This window comes from Ceratotherium simum, chromosome 35 (assembly GCF_057802395.1).
Source record: "Ceratotherium simum simum isolate JZ-2026a chromosome 35, ASM5780239v1, whole genome shotgun sequence".
Lineage (NCBI taxonomy): Eukaryota > Metazoa > Chordata > Mammalia > Perissodactyla > Rhinocerotidae > Ceratotherium > Ceratotherium simum.
In genome coordinates, this window is record NC_141934.1 from 9608174 (window position 1) to 9625192 (window position 17019).

General features: G+C 49.2%; 1 protein-coding gene across 4 annotated transcripts in view; it reads right to left on the bottom strand.

The window, feature by feature from the left end:
- ZNRF3 (zinc and ring finger 3) overlaps positions 1 to 17019 on the bottom strand; it is a 148646-nt gene that overhangs the window by 4026 nt on the left and 127601 nt on the right. For all 4 annotated transcript variants that reach the window (XM_087424008.1, XM_087424011.1, XM_087424009.1 and 1 more), the window contains exons 3-8: positions 8569 to 8643; positions 8015 to 8146; positions 6322 to 6432; positions 5150 to 5317; positions 3379 to 3481; positions 904 to 2652 (exon numbers count right to left, since the gene is read on the bottom strand). In XM_087424008.1, coding sequence (XP_087280134.1) covers positions 904 to 2652; positions 3379 to 3481; positions 5150 to 5317; positions 6322 to 6432; positions 8015 to 8146; positions 8569 to 8643 — 2338 coding nt within the window. The remainder of the gene's footprint in view (positions 1 to 903; positions 2653 to 3378; positions 3482 to 5149; positions 5318 to 6321; positions 6433 to 8014; positions 8147 to 8568; positions 8644 to 17019) is intronic.

A 17019-nucleotide genomic window follows, 5' to 3' on the forward strand; every position in this document is an offset into this window, starting at 1 on the left:
ACAGAGCAAGGAGCAGCGAGCAATGAGGAGAGCAAAGCAGGAGACAGTCAGAGGGGCAGGCAGCGCCAGACCACATGGAACTGCGTGACGAGTTGACAGTTTTGAAATCCTAAAGGCAATGGCAAGTCACTGAAGGGTTTTCTAGTGTAAAGACATAGACCTAAGTTTGAAAAAAGACCACCCTAGCTCCCATGCAGAACAGAAGGCAAGACTAGCGAGAGACCAGAAGGCTACTGTCTTCCCCCTGGAGAGAGGAAACGGGCCTGACTGAGGGGACAGCAGGTGGGGATGCGCAGTAGATAAATGTGGGATATGCTCTGGAGGTGAAATTTGTCACAGTGCTACTCAAACGTGCTGGACTGCACACTGTTTAATTACTGAGACGAAATGTTTGGAAATTTTATAGCAATTTGGCAATGTCTGCTGAATCTAATAATGAATTCTGGACCTGGATTCTGCATGTCTTTTGCTAAGTTTTGTGTTTCTGGGAGTTCAGTTTTCTGGACGGGGAAAACATGCACATGTGGTCCTCACAGACAGGTTGAGAAGCCCAGGACACTGGAGAGTGAGGGACAGGGTGGGCCCAGGGATGGTGTCTGGGCTTTTGGCCTGAGCAGCTGGGTGGGGAGTGTTGGAGAAGGTGGGGCACAGAGGGAGGAATTCAAAAGTGCTGCTGTGGACGTGATGTTGGGATGCTTACGCAGCATCTGGGGGGAGAGATCATGGAAGCAGAGGGCCTAATGGGTCTGGAACTCAGAGAAGGCTGGGTTGGGGAATAACACTGGGAAATCATCAGGCGCAGATGGTGTTTCAAGTCAGGGGCACAAAGGAAGTCACTTAGAAAACCACCAGAGAGAGAGAAGAGGAACCCGACTCTGGCCTGCTGTCATCTCCTGCTCTCACCTGCAGCCTCAGTGGCTGTGGCGTTGGACTCCTGAGTGTCCTGGGGGCCAATGGGAAAGCTGGCCCTGGTGGCCCCTGCCTCCTCTAGGGGGCAGCCAGGGGGCAGCAGTGCCCTGGCCTGGCAGCACAGAACCCGCTCTTCTTCCTGGGCTGCTCCCAGGCCCCTGTGGGGCCGCAGGGCGTCTGGGCCCAGCGTCCCACCCCAAGGGCCGAGGCCATGGGTCCCATGGCAGTCCGAGGACAGGCCCAACTCACAGTCCACATCCTCTGGAATGATGGGGATGCGCTGGCTCAGGTCCCGGGCCCCTGGGTGGCAGCTGGGCAGGGCCTCCTGGGAGAGCGTGTACTGCACGCTCACCGAGCAGTCCTCAGTGTAGCAGCCGCCGCCGCCTCCGCCACCGTGGGCCACCTGCTTCTCTTCATAGAAGCAGCAGGGCAGGCCCTCATATTTCACCCCATCTGTTCTGGGCAAATGGTCTGGGTGAAGGCCGTACAGGGAGCTTCCTGGCTGTGACTCCCCACCTGTGGGGCCACAGCCCTCACAGAGTGGGGGGCCCAGGAACAAGGTGCTGCCCTCAGCTGCTCCTATGCTGGGCTCCAGTGCGGAGGGCTGGGGCTCGCAGCAGCAGGCACACAATGGCCCCTCAGGGCCCCCCTTCCAGGTCCTCCTGAGGTCTGGGGCGGCCCCAGGAGAAGCCTCGAGCCCCACTTCTGAGGTAGAGCTAGTGGGCCCCCTGTGCTCCAGGGAGGAGTTGCTGCTGTAGTTCATCTCCAGGCTGCAGGTGGACAGCTGGTCCCCCGAGGGAGAGGCAGGGCCAGGCCAAGGCTCTCCCCGCCCAGCACCTGGACTGTGGGCTGCCACGAGCTCCTCAGGTGGCAGGGAGCCCTCGAGGTGCACAACAGGCCCCTGGCCAGAGCTGCCCGAGCCCCCCACCTCACTGGTGCGACAGGGGCTCCGGCTGCGGTAGATGAAGGGGTCATAGTCGCTGCTGAGGGAGCTGCGGAAGGTGGAGCAGCTCCCGTACACGCCTTGGTTGCTGACCTCAGTGCAGTCCACCACGGAGTCGCTGGAGGAGCAGTGGCACTGGCCAGAGCTGCTGCTGCTGCTGCTGCTGTCACTGCCCGGGCAGTCGGCCAGGTAGCCACTGCACACCGAGCGGTGGCCGTGGTAGCAGCTAAAACTGGATGTGCTGCCGCTCTCCAGGTGGGCGGGTGGGGCCACGTGCACCACAGTGGGGAAGAGCAGGCTGCCACTGCCACTCGGGGGAAAGGCACGGGACGGGCCCCTGGGAGCGAGGCTGGGCGGGGCCTGACCCTCCTGCTCGGGGTAGCTGAGGCCCTGGAAGTAGTAGTGTTGGTACATGGTCTCATACTGGGAGAAGCAAGCTGCCTTGGAGAAGCTGCGGCTGCTGAACTTGGGCCTGCGGAAGGGGTGGGCTGGTGAGTAGGCCCGGTGCTCCAGGCCGCAGCGGTGAGGGGCCAGGGTGTGGTCCAGGTGGAGGGGTGGGTAGCCGCGGATGTAGGTGGGGGTCTGTGGCGAATAGAGGCTCTGCTCCCCGTGCCGGTCCACAGTCAGCAGCGTGACGGGGTTCCCGTGGGAGTCCATGCTTGTCCTTGTAGGGTAGGCTGGGATGGCGTTGGTCCTGTGCACGTGGCCGGGGTAGTGGACCGGCAAGATCACCCTCTGCTGCCGGCTGCGCGCGAGGTTGCCGGTCTCCACGCACACGGCGCTTGGGTTTCCCTTTTGTTCTGGGGAGAGGTGGAAGAAGCCAAGTCAGCAACGCTGAGCACACTGGGCCCAGAGGCTAGAGGGACAGATTAGGGCAAAGACTGAGGCAGCAGGCTTGGTGACATGCCAAGGTGCCCATTCTAAGGTGTCACCAAACTCAGCCACGCTGCCAGAGGCTGACCCGCTTTTCCATTTGAAAGGTGGTCACTCCTGTAAGGGCCCATCTCCCGCCTACTCACAGGAGTTTGAGCAACAGGGATAGGAAGATGAAGGCGTTTCCCTCTTAGAAAAAGAGCTGCCTGGAGGGCACCCTGTGTTCCAGCTCCCTTACCCAACACCACAGTGACACAGGAGTAGCACAACAAGCCTGCTACCTCACATTCATCATCTCTTGTGGCGCAGGAACAGCCCCGTGGGAGTAGGCACAGGCAAGCATCATTATTGTCATTCCCACTAAAGAGATTGTGGGCCTAACGCCTGGAGAGGCCAGATGCCTTGCCCAACGTCAGGCAGCTGGTTCATGTGAAAGCCAAAACTCCAACTCAGGGCACTTCTTCACGCCAGGCTCTCCTAAGGGTCTGGAGGCCTGGTGACCTCTAGAACCCAAGGCTGCCATGCCTCCAAGTCCAGATGGCAATGCTTGGTGGTTTTGCTCGCTCACCAGCCTGTAGCATGTGCCACACTCTTGCTAGGCACTGGGTGGGAACAGTGACTCTTCAGCAATGATGGAGGCAGGTGACAGTTACCTATGATGTTGTGCCGACAGTGGGGGCAGGTGTGGTGCTGCAGCAGCCACGGGTCCACACACTTCCTGTGAAAGCGGTGAGTACAGGGGATCACCCGCAGCTCCTGGAAGGAAGAGAGGACACACAGCCTGAAGGGAGGGCACAGGTGGAGGGCAGTTTTGCATTAGCCCCACACATGCTTCTTCCTGCAGAGCCCAGCGTGGACCGAGGAGCCCTGTTCACCATGCCAGGGCCCAGAGGCTCCTTCCCTTCCTCCGCCCCATCTCTAGCTACATACAGGTGGACTCAATTCCCTGGAGTCAGGGCCCATGCGTGGCTTCCAGGGAGAAGGAAATGGCCCATCAGCCAGCCCCAACCATGGCCCTCAGTGGTAAGGGAGAAGGTACACAGAGGCAGGCTCCTTTCTTGTCGCTGGAGGAGGGCACTCACGTTCATGCCACACACAAGGGAAGACTGGAGCCATGTGCTAGTGCAGGTGGGCCGCCTGGGGATGGGGAGAGGGCTAGGTACACCCCAAGACCTTCTGCGTCTCTGGGATGGTGGCCGCCTCCAGGTACCCCAAGTGGGGACCAGCAGAAAGGAAGATACCCGAGACTCGTGATTGATGGGTGGGGCAGCAAAGAGGCAAAGCTCTCCTGTCCTCTCCTTTGCTAGATCCTGAACTCTCACCTGGGGACACATGGCTTATAACAAAGCAGCCCATGTGGAGAGGAGGAGATGGGGTTTTCTGAGGCAGAACCACCTCTGGAGTTCCTGAGCCCAGGCATCCTCCAAATTTGCTAATTTTACTTTGTTTTTCCATTCTCTGACCAGCTTAACACAATAACATCCAAACTAATCCCTAACGCTGTGCCTGACTGTGGCAAGAGTTCTACCTGTATTTTCTCACGTCACCTTTATGATCACCTGGAGTGCAGGTCATTCTCGGGCCTGTGTCACAAGCATAGGCATAGAGAACGAAGTCACTTGCCCAAGATCACAAAGCTAGAACTCGCCTGAGCCAGGATTAGAACCCAGGCAGTCTGCACCTAGAGACCATGCATGACTCTATTAATCCAAAGGCCTCTGCAAAAACTCATTTTTCATCCAACAGCCTACACAGCAGTAGAACACTTTCATCAGAGGGGCATCAAATGTCTGCAACTAATACTCAAGGGGTTTGCCCCCTCCCAGTCCCCAAAATGTGAGTGTATGTATGCCTCTGTCTAGAAAGAGATCAGCAAACGTGACAAAATGTTAACAACCATTCTAGGCGAATGATACATCATTCATTGTATGATTCTTGCAACTTTTCTGAAAGTTTGAAATTTTCAGAATAAAAAGGTAGAACAAAGGATACATCACATCCCTTGTCTCTTTATAAGTAAAAACACCAAACATTCCACACAGCTTTGTAGAGGAGGTTTGTATCAAGTCAAGTCTCAGAGTTTTCAGAAGAGTAATTCGAAAATTAAGTCAACATGTGTGAATGTTCTTAAAACCAGACATTTTCTGGCCCTACCATATATTTCTGATCAACTTGTGAAATCAATTGTGTTCAGCTGGGTCGTCTGGAGAAAGTGTCTCTGTAATGTGGCTACTGCTTTCCAAGGGGAAATAGCAGTTAGAATGTCTCAGGCCATCCCCTTGAGACCTAGGCATTTAAGCCCTTCTGCTCCTGCAAAGCTGTGGGAAAAGGCCGTGGGGCCCTATCCTTCTAGGTCCTGTGTGCCTTTGCTAACCTATCCACCTCGTCCCCACCTGGGACAGGCCCTGTCTCTGCCGCCATTACCTCTCCATCGATGTACTTCTCGAGGCAGATGGCACAGTCGGACGTGGAGCTGCTGCTGAGCGTGTCCAGGGCCCCACAGCTCCCCTCTCGGCGTCCCTTGCTCTTGGAGTTGAACTTTCTGGTTTCCATCTTCTCCAGAGCCTGCACAGCCAGCCTATTCATGGAATTCTGCATGGCAGAATGTGGTCCGTGTTAGGGTCCGGGGTGTATTAACAGCAGGAGTCACCCCAGGGCCATGGCACTCGATGCACTGGGACAGGCAACTGCTAGTCTGTATCAGGCCAGAACAGACTTTTGAGAAATCACTAAAAACTCCGACTGCCACAGCACAGATCTTCCAGACTTCCGAGTGTCCTCGACATCAACTCAGGCTTTTCCCAAGTGGCAGTACCAGCAGAGGCCTACTTCAATTACTTGGATAACTCTGCAAGACCCTGAGTTATTAACCTGCTCTATGGCAAGTGTTCCTCCTCTTTACACTGAGGAAAGTTCTGAGGGCAAATGGGACAATGAGCATAAGTGCTCAGCACTTGGCATATGGCACGAGCTCAGTCAACACCAGCCACTGTCCTGTTGGTGGGGGTCACTCAACCCTTGTGAGAACTCAGCGATTCTCCTCGAGAGATTGCCTGCCAAGGTCCACCATCTCTCGCGCGATATGTCACACCACTACACATTTGATAGTCTAGATTCCTGCTTATCCTCTCATCACCCTCCACCCTCAAATCCTTCCTTCCATCAAGCACACTGTGATGTGCCAGCTGGGGCATTAGCCTGGAGAGCTTGAGAATCGCCTGGAGAGCTTGGTAGAGGCAGATTCAGATTCAGCAGATCTGGGCGGGGCGCTGAGATTCTGCATTTCTGCCAAGCTCTCAGGTGATGCTGATGGTCCCCAGATCATATTTGAGGCGCGAGGCTCCAGGGCTTCACATTAACATTAAACATTTCTTTGGAAAAACTCCTTGCTGGAAACAACCCCAGTGCTCGGCCTTTGTAGGACTGGCCCTTTTGGAACAGATAAGACGCAGCGCTATAAGCTTTGCTCTTGTTTTCTCCATCTTTGCTGTTTCCAGGCCGCTGAGAACAGGCTGCAGAGCTCAGGCCCCACCCCTGGTTTTTGCTAGCAACAGGGGAGTGGGGGTCATGGTTCACGGGCTGCAAAGAGAAATTACCTGACTGCGTCGCTGCTTCAACTTGATTTTGACAAGGAGGATGAGGCAGACCAAGGAGACCACGACGAAGAAAGCCAGGAAAATCCCCATGTCAAAGTACTCAGTGGGTTGCTGGAGCAGAACACAGACACAATGAGTCACAGCCCTCTTCAGCCTGGGGATCGGCACATGGGCCGTGTCGGCCCTGGTCAGGATAAGGATGGGGCAACTGGGGTGCATTTCCCCTCATTTGCAGGAAATACCTGGGGTTCTGCTAACACACACACAGTGTGCTCTCCAGGCCCAGGTAGTACCCTGCAGTGTGGCCAGGGGCAGGCCTGCAATGGTCTCAGCCAGGCCTCCTAGTAGCCAAGAGAACTGTTCATAAAGCCAAGCTCCCCGTGGAATAGCGTAAAGTTCGCTGTAACCGGTAGGAGAGGCCCTTCCAAATAAACACAAATATCACATTTATGGGACAAAGGAGTGAGTGTCATGTTTTGAGGGAACAGTGATTACTAACCATGTAATTAATGGTTTACAACAACTCAGAAAATTGTATGCTGCTTCCACAAATATCAGCTTCCACTACAATGAGTCATATTTACCAAAGCGCTCTTTTTTCCTTTAAAAAGAAGCCAGCAAGTCAGTTCTGAAAACTCCCTCTGGTTTTAGTTCTTACCTTTTCCTCACAGCACACTGCCTCCTAAAACCTTGAGGCTACCTCATCTAGGACATGCATTTAGCCAATAGGAATAGAGTTTTGCTAATTCAATGTTGCAGGTATCTAGATATTTTGTGTATGCAAAAGAATCATCCTATATGTGAATATTCCAATATTTGTGAGGAGGAAATAAACCATATATGGGGCACCTGTACCAGGTTCCTAGCATCTTCAGCCTGAGGTTTGGGTAGAAGATGCCAGACAAGAGTTAATGGCCAGCAGTGTCCCTTCAACACACTTAGGAGAAGCCTCAATGCTATTCATTAACCACCTGGAAGTCATGAACTTCAATCCCAGTTGAAAGCTAACTTTTCCAGACTCAAATATAAGTTAGGGGGTTTCAATAACACAATTAACCCCATGAGAAGAAGGAAGTACAGGCCTTTTCTTTAGTCTAGGTGAAATGGAAGGAGGGAGACATGGGAAGCCGAGTGCTGGGTATTCTGTCCTTTCAATCCTCCTCTCTTCTGTCTCATCTTCAGAGGGAGATGGGGCAGAAGAGAAAGAAGGACAAGAGGTTACCAAGAGCAAATGGTGGGTGGAAGAGACCAGAGACATCTCAGCACAGATCATCTACAGTCACGTGCCATATACTGACGTTTCGGTCAAAGATAGACTGCACATTCAATGGTGGTCCCATAAGGTTAGTGCCATATGGCCTAGGTGGGTAGTACACTGTACCACCTACGTTTGTGTAAGTACAACCTATGATGTTCACACAATGAGGAAATCAACTAACAACGCGTTTCTCAGAACGTATCCCCGTCATTAAGTGACGCATGACTGTATTTCTGGAAGGACTTCTTAAATCCTCTCTAAAGGAACACAGGTAAAATTTTTCCCTGGCCTCCAGCCTTGTATCTGATCTAAACCTTCAGGAACCTGGGGTGCATCAGTATGTTAGACAGAAAGAAGACAGGAATAAAAGCCCAAAGCCTAAAGGGAATCAAGCAGAGAAGGTGCCGGGCGTGGCCGGCCAGGGCGGAGGCTCACTCGAGGAGGGCGGTGCTGAATCCTTGCTCGAGCCACTTTCTGCTTGTTGACGATGTTCATCAGCTTGATGGCATCTGCGCCCTTCACATACACCACTGGCCTCTTGAGCGGGTCTTCTGAGCCCTGGTTTAGCTAAGGAAGAAGAGACGGTCCTGGTCAGAAGATACACTTACTTTAAGAAGCAGGGAAGAGAAAGAAAGTCTGGAGGAAAAGAATACTGAATACCCATTTGGGAATCCTCAAGCTCCTCCGGCATTATAGCCTTGGAGCTCCCGAAGGGCAAGGCTGAGGATGATGCTCGTTTTAGGGTAGACTAGGCAGGCTGAAGGCCCAGAAGGGTCTTTGAAAATGCCCCCCAACCCCCAACTTCCTGGCTCTTAACCCCTCTCAATACACTTGCCTTGGAGTATGATGTCCAAACATGGCTATCTAATGTCAGCAGACACATGCCAAGGCCCTGAGATGAGGGTGACACGACTGTGACAAGCCAAGCTAACTAAAGGAAGTGCTTCTCTCAGGGAGCCTGCAGCGTTGGCAGGGCCCGAGGGGCTTACCTGGTCGATAGCTTCTGGGTTTTCAGACACATCAAAGATGACTGCAGTGGCTCCCCGCTGCACTGCTCGCTTGGCCTGGCAGAGTGAAAAAGAGCAGGTTGGCACTCTGGTCCTCTTACCTTTCCAAAGCTGGCCTTGGAAATCAGACCTGTATTCGAATGCAGAATCTGACAGTTCCCAACTTATGTGACTTTGGGCAAGTTACCAACTTTCGTAAGCCTCAACTTTCCCATCTGTAAAAAAGGGGCAATGCCACCTACCTTGTACAGTTATCTGAGAACCAGATGAGTTAGAATAGGTGAAAATAGATAATTGGGTACTAAATTAACCTTTGTCTCCCTATCCAGCCTAAACCTTAACAAACAACAAATCTGGTGCCAGCCTGGTGGCATAGTGGTTAAGTTTGTGTGTTCCGCTCTCCCGGCCCGAGGTTCGCATCCTGGATGCGGACGTACACACTGCTCGTCAAGCCATGCTGTGGTGGCATCCCACATACAAAATAGAGGGAGATTAGCATAGATGTTAGCTCAGCGACAATCTTCCTCACAAAACAACGACGACGACGACGACAAAACTGCCGACAAATCAACAACCTGCCCGTTCAGCATAAAGGTATTGGTTCAGTATTTTCTGCTTTGTCACAGAGGCGCTGGCAACCAAAGCAAATGCTTTCAGTCCTTCTCTCATGGTCCTTCTCTCTTCCCATGTCACCCGGTACTGTAGTTAGACTAGCATCCTGAATATTTCCAAAGGAGTCTCAAAATGGTCCATTTTAATAACTGACATACGCTGAAGACTTCTGGAGATGCTGCCGTAGGGAAAAGCTACAAGAAATAATTGTAAATGTGGATTTAGATTTAGAGCAGTTGGCTGCCAAACCTGGCTGCACATCAAAAACCACTTCGGAAGTTTATGAAGCAGATCTCCTGGCTCAGATCACAGAGACTGACTCAGCAGGGCTGGAGTAAGGCCCAGGAAACTGAGTTCTGAAAGTTTCCTGAGGGATTCTGATCATTCAACCACTTGGGAAACTATTGATCAGAGAGATGAGATTAAAATGTTTTAGGAACGAATGAGAAGTGGTGGGATTCTTTTGGAGGAGAAAGGATTCCTTTCTATCCCAATGAACCTTCTGATTTCATGTCCAGCTAGGTAGATAACAGGGAAGAAGCTGTGGAAGAACAAGACATAAGACATCACCCTTGCTTTTAGAAACCCGAATCTTGTTAGGGAATAAGACACCTCAACGTGGGGAAAAACAAAACAAAACAAAAACCAAAACCTCCTATAAATGGGCAAATGATGGCTAGTGCTCAGAGGTCAGGAAATCTCTACAGGCCAGAGTGCTTGAGAAAGAATAAAATCTGAATTCCTTCGATAGGAATAATCACTCTACAGGGATGCTGCATAAGAAAGCAACACTGAACTTAAGCAGATGAGAATGTGGCTGGACCAATGGCTCCACCAGCCCACTAGAGGGCAGTCTTATCCCACAGCTTTTAGAACAAGACAATTCCCTATACTTTGTACTAAACAAGCAGGACAGAGAAATCCTCAGAGATATTGCCAAGTCCTCTGCAACTGCACAAGCTCGGGCACTCTGGGTGCTTTGCTGCAGAAGCTGTTCTTGTTCTGCTGGAGTCTCTCTCTCGGTGAACTGAGATTCAGCGTATTTAAAGTCTCCTCTGCTGCTTGTCCATCCCACCCCATTTCATTACCAGCATCCTGCAGTCAGAAGTGACTCTTGGTGGGGTCAGCCCAGTGGTGTAGCGATTAAGTGCTCGCGCTCAGCTGCGGCGGCCCAGGGTTCGCAGGTTTGAATCCCAGGCGCGCACCAATGCACCACTTGTCAAGCCATGCTGTGGCAGCGTCCCATATGAAAAAAAATGGAGGAAGAACGGGTACGGATGTTAGCCCAGGGCCGATCTTCCTGAGCAAAAGGAGGAGGATTGGCAACGGATGTTAGCTCAGGGCTAGTCTTCCTCACGGAAAAAAAAAAAAAAAAAGAAAGAAGTGACTCTTCAGAGCTATTCCTGGCCCTGCCACTGACAAGCTGCTAACGGTGGGCGGCAAGTCACTGAATCTCTTTCAGCCTCAGGCTCAGTTTCCCCACCTGTAAAAGGAGGAGGGAGCCTATGTCATTATGACTAGGGTCCCTTCTAGTTCCCAGTCTTGGCCACTCAACTGAGTGGGGACTGTCCAGAGCAATGTAGAAAGCTGCAATGGCCCTATTGCACACCTCCAGCAAGGCAGGACATGATGGCACAGTGAGAAAGTTCTGGGCCAGGTGACATCACTCTCCTCCATAAAGCTCTTCGGAGGCATAGACTTCTTTGCCTGCGGCCAATAGCTCCTGGGCCCCTGAGTTAACAGTAAGCAGGTGCTTGTGTCTTCTGCTCAGGTGGTATCCCAGTCTTCTTCACAAATTCCTTCCCTAGATGTAGAAGGGCCCTGGGGAACAGCACCGAAAACAAGGCAATAAACAGGACCTCTCGTTCCTTTATTTGGCTTTCACTCCACAATCAGGTACATCAAACAGCACCCGAGGGGAATGTGCGCTTAGATCCGTCTTGATGCTGTTGCACCTGAAGAGTCTACCGGCCCGGGATCTGGGGTGTGTGATACCTTCAGACATGTGGCCTGCTCGCTCTCAGGCTTCCCTCCTGCACAAGAACGTGGAAGTCTCAAGGATTTGGAGGTGAGGCATGACCCATTTGTGACAAGCACTTCTTTTGTTTTTTTTTAAATTATTTTATTTTTATTTATTTTTATTTTTTTATTGATGTTTTAATAGTTTTTAACATTGTGAAATTTTGGGTTGTACATTTTCGTTTGTCCATCACCACATATATGACTCCCTTCACCCCTTGTGCCCACCCCCCACCCCCATTGCGCCTGGTAACCACAATACCGTTTTCTCTGTCCATGTGTTGGTTTATATTCCACATATGAGTGAGATCATACAATGTTTGTGTTTCTCTTTCTGGCTTACTTCACTTAACATAATACCCTCCAGGCCCATCCATGTTGTTGCAAATGGGATGATTTTGTCTTTTTTTTATGGCTGAGTAGTATTCCATTGTATATATATACCACATTTTCTTAATCCAATCGTCAGTTGAGGGACACTTAGGTTGCTTCCACTTCTTGGCTATGGTGAATAATGCTGCAATGAACATAGGGGTGCATAAGCCTCTTTGGATTGTTGATTTCAGGTTCGTTGGATAGATTCCCAGTAGTGGGATGGCTGGGTCATAGGGCATCTCTATTTTTAATTTTTTGAGGACTCTCCATACCATTTTCCATAGAGGCTGCACCAGTTTGCATTCCCACCAGCTGTGTATGAGGGTTCCTGTTTCTCCACATCCTCTCCAACACTTGTTTTTTGTCTTGGTGATTATAGCCATTCTAACGGGCGGGAGGTGGTATCTTAGTGTTGTCTTGATCTGCATTTCCCTGATGTTTAGTGATGTTGAACATCTTTTCATGTGCCTATTGGCCATCTGTATATCTTCTTTGGAGAAGTGTCTATTCATTTCCTCTGCCCATTTTTTGATCGGGTTGTTTGTTTTTTTGTTGTTCAGTTGTGTGAGTTCTTTATATATTATGGAGATCAACCCCTGTGACAAGCACTTCTTAAAAGACATTTTTAACAAAACCTAGGAGGACTGATCCGTCTCCTGGTTTCTATAGTGAAAAAAGCAGGTCAAGAATAAGGTGCTTAAATCCTATTTATTTCTTGACTTCAGACACAAGCAGGCTAATGCACAGGATCCAAGTACAAATATTTTGAGAAAATGATAATTCTCACAGTTGACTAACTTTAAAAATTATGTTTAATGTAAGCTATTAAAATAAGGTTCTATTTCCTGCACATATCAGGACTGGACAGGAGGGGAGGCTACCCAAGGTCTTGTTGGGAACTCGCCTGTCAGGAGCTGGCTCATTTTTAAAATAGGCCGTGAATAATCCATATTTAGAAAATGACACATTTATTACACTATTCCCAAAGCAAATTAAAAAACACAGAATACTACTTGGTCACACTTTCCCCCTCACCCCACATTTTCAGTTTAAAAACTGGTGAGGCATATCCATGAACCAATCTTCCTATCTTAGACCATTCATCATTTTACCTAGTCAAGCTTGGGCCAGAATATTATTTCAAAACAAATCTAGGGGCCGGCCGGTGGCGCAAGCGGTTAAGTGCGCACACTCCGCTGCCGGCGGCCTGGGGTTCGCCGGTTTGGATCCTGGGCGCGCACTGATGCACCGCTTGTTAAGCCATGCTGTGGCGGCATCCCGTATAAAGTGGAGGAAGATGGGCATGGATGTTAGCCTAGGGCCAGTCTTCCTCAGCAAAAAGAAGAGGATTGGCAGATGTTAGCTCAGGGCCGATCTTCCTCACGAAAACAAACAAACAAACAAAAAAAGGAAATCCAGAACATAGTTGGGAGATTACTAGTCTTGTGATTGCCAGAAACCCTATCTTTATAAAGTCACACCCTAAACATCCAAAACTCTCAAGATGAGGCTGTTTCAAAGAAAGGATGGGAAAGATGCAAACGGGTGGATGTTGCTAGAGGAAGGTCACTGGTAAACTGGGCTCCAGTTGGAAAGGGCAGTTACCCTTGACCTGTGTACAGACCAGAGCAGAAGGAAGAGCATGAGAAGGCTGTGAGCAGCAGCAAACAGGTGGGAAGTCTTGGTAAGGCCTCCCAAAGGCCTCGCCTTACTGACCTCTGCATGCCCTTCCCCTCGACCCCACCCTCACAGGTATTTTCACATCCTTTATCACCTTTGCTGCTTCCATCAGGCCACAGCAGGTCAAAACCAGCCAGCAGGTGACCAGAAGCCCAGCAGCAGAATGTGGAATGAAAGGCTGTGGTGGTCTTTATTTACCTTTCCAGGGCTGCAAGACCCGAGGCTAAACAATGTCCACAGCCACTCAGACAAGCATCAAAAGTGCAAACACCCACACATGTACATTTTGCAAAGTACAAAATTTCAAGCCGTAGAAGACAGGGTCCTACTGTGGTTGGCATTTATTGCAATGCAAGACTCCTATGGCCAATCAATAAACGTTTATTCTACATGAAAGAAAGCCTGCCTGGGACCATGCTCTGGGGTTATTGCTCCCTTAACATAGATGTGGTTTACCAAGGAAGTGCTTCTATTGACACGTTTGAGTCTCAAATTTCTGGATTGGAATGGGGCATTCTGATGAGAACAGTCCCACTACCACACTACCGGTGCGAAAACTTAGAGCCTAGAGTCTGCTTTAGTTTCAATTAAATTCAGAAATTCCAATCGGGAATGGATCTGGCACTCTCCCTGCTGTGCGAAGTTACACACAGCCTTGGTTGGGGGTAGGTCCCACCCCATACCTACTCCCTGGAGCTTCTGGGCACAGCCTCCATTTTTCACCTGGTGTTTATCCCTTTCTTTGTCAAGTACTGGATGTGATGTCCCCAGTGTCTAATCTTTATTGCAGGAAAACCCTGACAGAATACAACCTTGATTGGAAATAACCCAAAGGATAACTAAAAATCTTTGTCCGAAACAATCCAGGAAGCTGGATTGTTAGTGCTGATGTGAAGACATGTGTCTTCAACCTCTTACAGGAATACGGGGGCTCCAAGTAGACTTTTTTTGGCCTCTATTGAATACAATTTTGTACCTGGATTTTTTTGCACTTATCATAAGCTTCCAATAAGTCATTAAAAATTCTTTGTAAATATCTATAAGGCTGTGATATATCCCTTCATATACTCTCCTCACTCCTGTATTTTTGATATTGGGCTATTCCAGTTTTCTGTTGTTTTTTTGTGAGGAAAATTACCAAAGCTAACATCTGTTGCCAATCCTCCTCTTTTTGCTGAGGAAGATTGGCCCTGGGCTAGCATCCATGCCCATTTTCCTCTACTTTATTTGTGGGACACCTACTACAGCATGGCTTGATAAGCCGTGCGTAGGTCTGTGCCTGGGATCTGAACCCGCAAACCCTGGGCCGACAAAGTGGAGTGCGCGAACTTAATCACTATGCCACCGGGCCAACCCCTCCAGTTTTTTTATCATCATCATTAATGCTACGTTGAATAATCTTGGCTTACATTTCCAACTTCCTTAGGATGGAGGCCCAGGGCCAAAGAATATGAAGATTATTAAGAATCTTAATACAATCCACATAGGATTTTAATGCCCCTCCTTATAAAGCCACTCAACTCAATTTATCTGCAGTAATGACAAGATAGGATGGCACAGACAAGACAAGACAAATTTGTTAACAGATTTAACTTCTGGGTACAGTGGCTTGTTGGTGAGCTGGCTAGGAGAAGGAAGTGAGTTGAGAGTAACTCTCGGCATGATACTTCACATGCAGGAAGACATTCCAGAGTGAACTATAATGAGTTGATCATACCTATCCTGATTCTTCAAGGTCAAGTTCATTACAACCCTTCCTATAAGACTGAGAAGTGCTTCTCTTTAGCCCAAAGCGGCTCTTATCCCTCTCTGAGCTTTAATATCTCTAAAGATTTCTCCTCTGCCGCTTACCACTTTCGATGATGCACTTTCCCTCCAAATATGACCATCTTTAGTGTTTTTGCTATTTACAAAAGTAATACGTGCTTGATGTGAAAGTTTTAAAATAATTTAGAAATTGAAAGCAAAACGCTACTCCCCTATTAATCCCCTATATCCCAGCTTTATAACATTATAGCGTGGTATATCCTTCCATGTTTTTTTAACCCATATATGAGGAGGAATAAAATGCATATGTATACACTTACATATCAAAATATACTTAAAAATAAATTGGATGTATATACGGTTCTGTACTCTATTTCCCCCCTTAACTCAATAATATGTATTGATGTAGAAAAGTGTTCGTTCTTCTTAGCAGCTACACATACTATTCGATTATATGGTTGTACCAGAGCTAAAGACTGTCCCTCTGACAGGCATTTAGGGGATTTCTGCATATTCTCTATTATAAACAGTGCTGTATTTATATTCTTGTACTCACATTCTGGTGGCATCTATCCTTAAAATAGCTACAAATGGTCCTGCTGAGTTGAAGGGCATAGACATCTTACATGGAAATGCCATGCGGTGCTAGACTAACCTGCCCTTGGGGTCTAATGGACCCGGGAGGTAGATACTGAGTCCGTGTGCCCTGTAAAGTAGATTGCCCTGGGTGTGCTCCATACTCGACAAATTAACATAGTAGGCGGGAACAGAGTTTAATTCTATTTGTAGTGCCATTTATTAATTTATTTGTTCAACAGTGGTAATTAACCAGTTACTACGTGTGCTAGGCCCTGAAGATACCTTACAGAGGTGAGCAGTATGGTGACAGACCCCCGTCCTCACAGAGCATGCCTTCTGCCAGCAATGCTGGTACACACCTCTCTGAAGAGCCCAGGGGAGTAATGAGGAATAGTCTGAGCATCTGGTTCCAAAGGCAAATGGGTAAGAAATTATGAACATAGGATCACGTATCTCATGCCTCTATAGCAGCTTCTACCAATCAGGGGATGGTAGATTTTTTTTTCTTTTTTTATAATTTTATTTATTTATTTATTTTTCCCCCAAAGCCCCAGTAGATAGTTGTATGTCACAGTTGCACATCCTTCTAGTTGCTGCATGTGGGACGCGGCCTCAGCATGGCCAGAGAAGCGGTGCGTCGGTGTGCGCCCTGGATCTGAACCCGGGCCACCAGCAGTGGAGCACGCACACTTAACCGCTAAGCCACGGGGCCGGCCCCCAGGGGATGGTAGATTTTCTTGGTCGGTGTCCTTTGAGAAATGCTGCATATTCTAGGGTTACCCCTGACATTTACGGAGCACATTAGTGTGCTAGAGGCTCTTACCTACCCGGGATCTCCAATTTTTCTGGACCAGAATCTTTTTTGCAGCAACTCATGTCAACACTCTCCCTTGCATCGGAGACATTTTGGGACCCAATGATCAGTGGTGTATGGTATGCTAAGGTGAGAGGAGTATCATCTCTAATCACTCCCTTGCTCTAACTCACAGATGGAAGGCTGAGGGACGTGCCAGAGATCTACATTTTGATCTGGAAAACAATTACTAAAGAATATACAAACCACAATTTAAATAAGACGGTTATTGGTATGAAAACGTTCGATTACATGGTTCAATTTGACAACTACTTCAGAGGGGCAACTGTGTGCCAGGCACCTCAAGAAAGATACAAGCCAAGACCTTCTAGAAGTGTCTGTCATTGCATACTTGCTGCTGTCCTGGGGGAAGAGATCTTGCTGAGCAAGGAGCAAGATGAGGGCGCTGAGGTCTCTTCTCTTCTTACCCAAGAGTGTTCACGTGCGGCTCTCCTCTGACACATTTATATAGCAGTGTGACCCATGGTGGCAGAAACCACGATTGCAAAGAATCCAAAATGGCACCAGAGTCCCAGGACTTGGTTCTC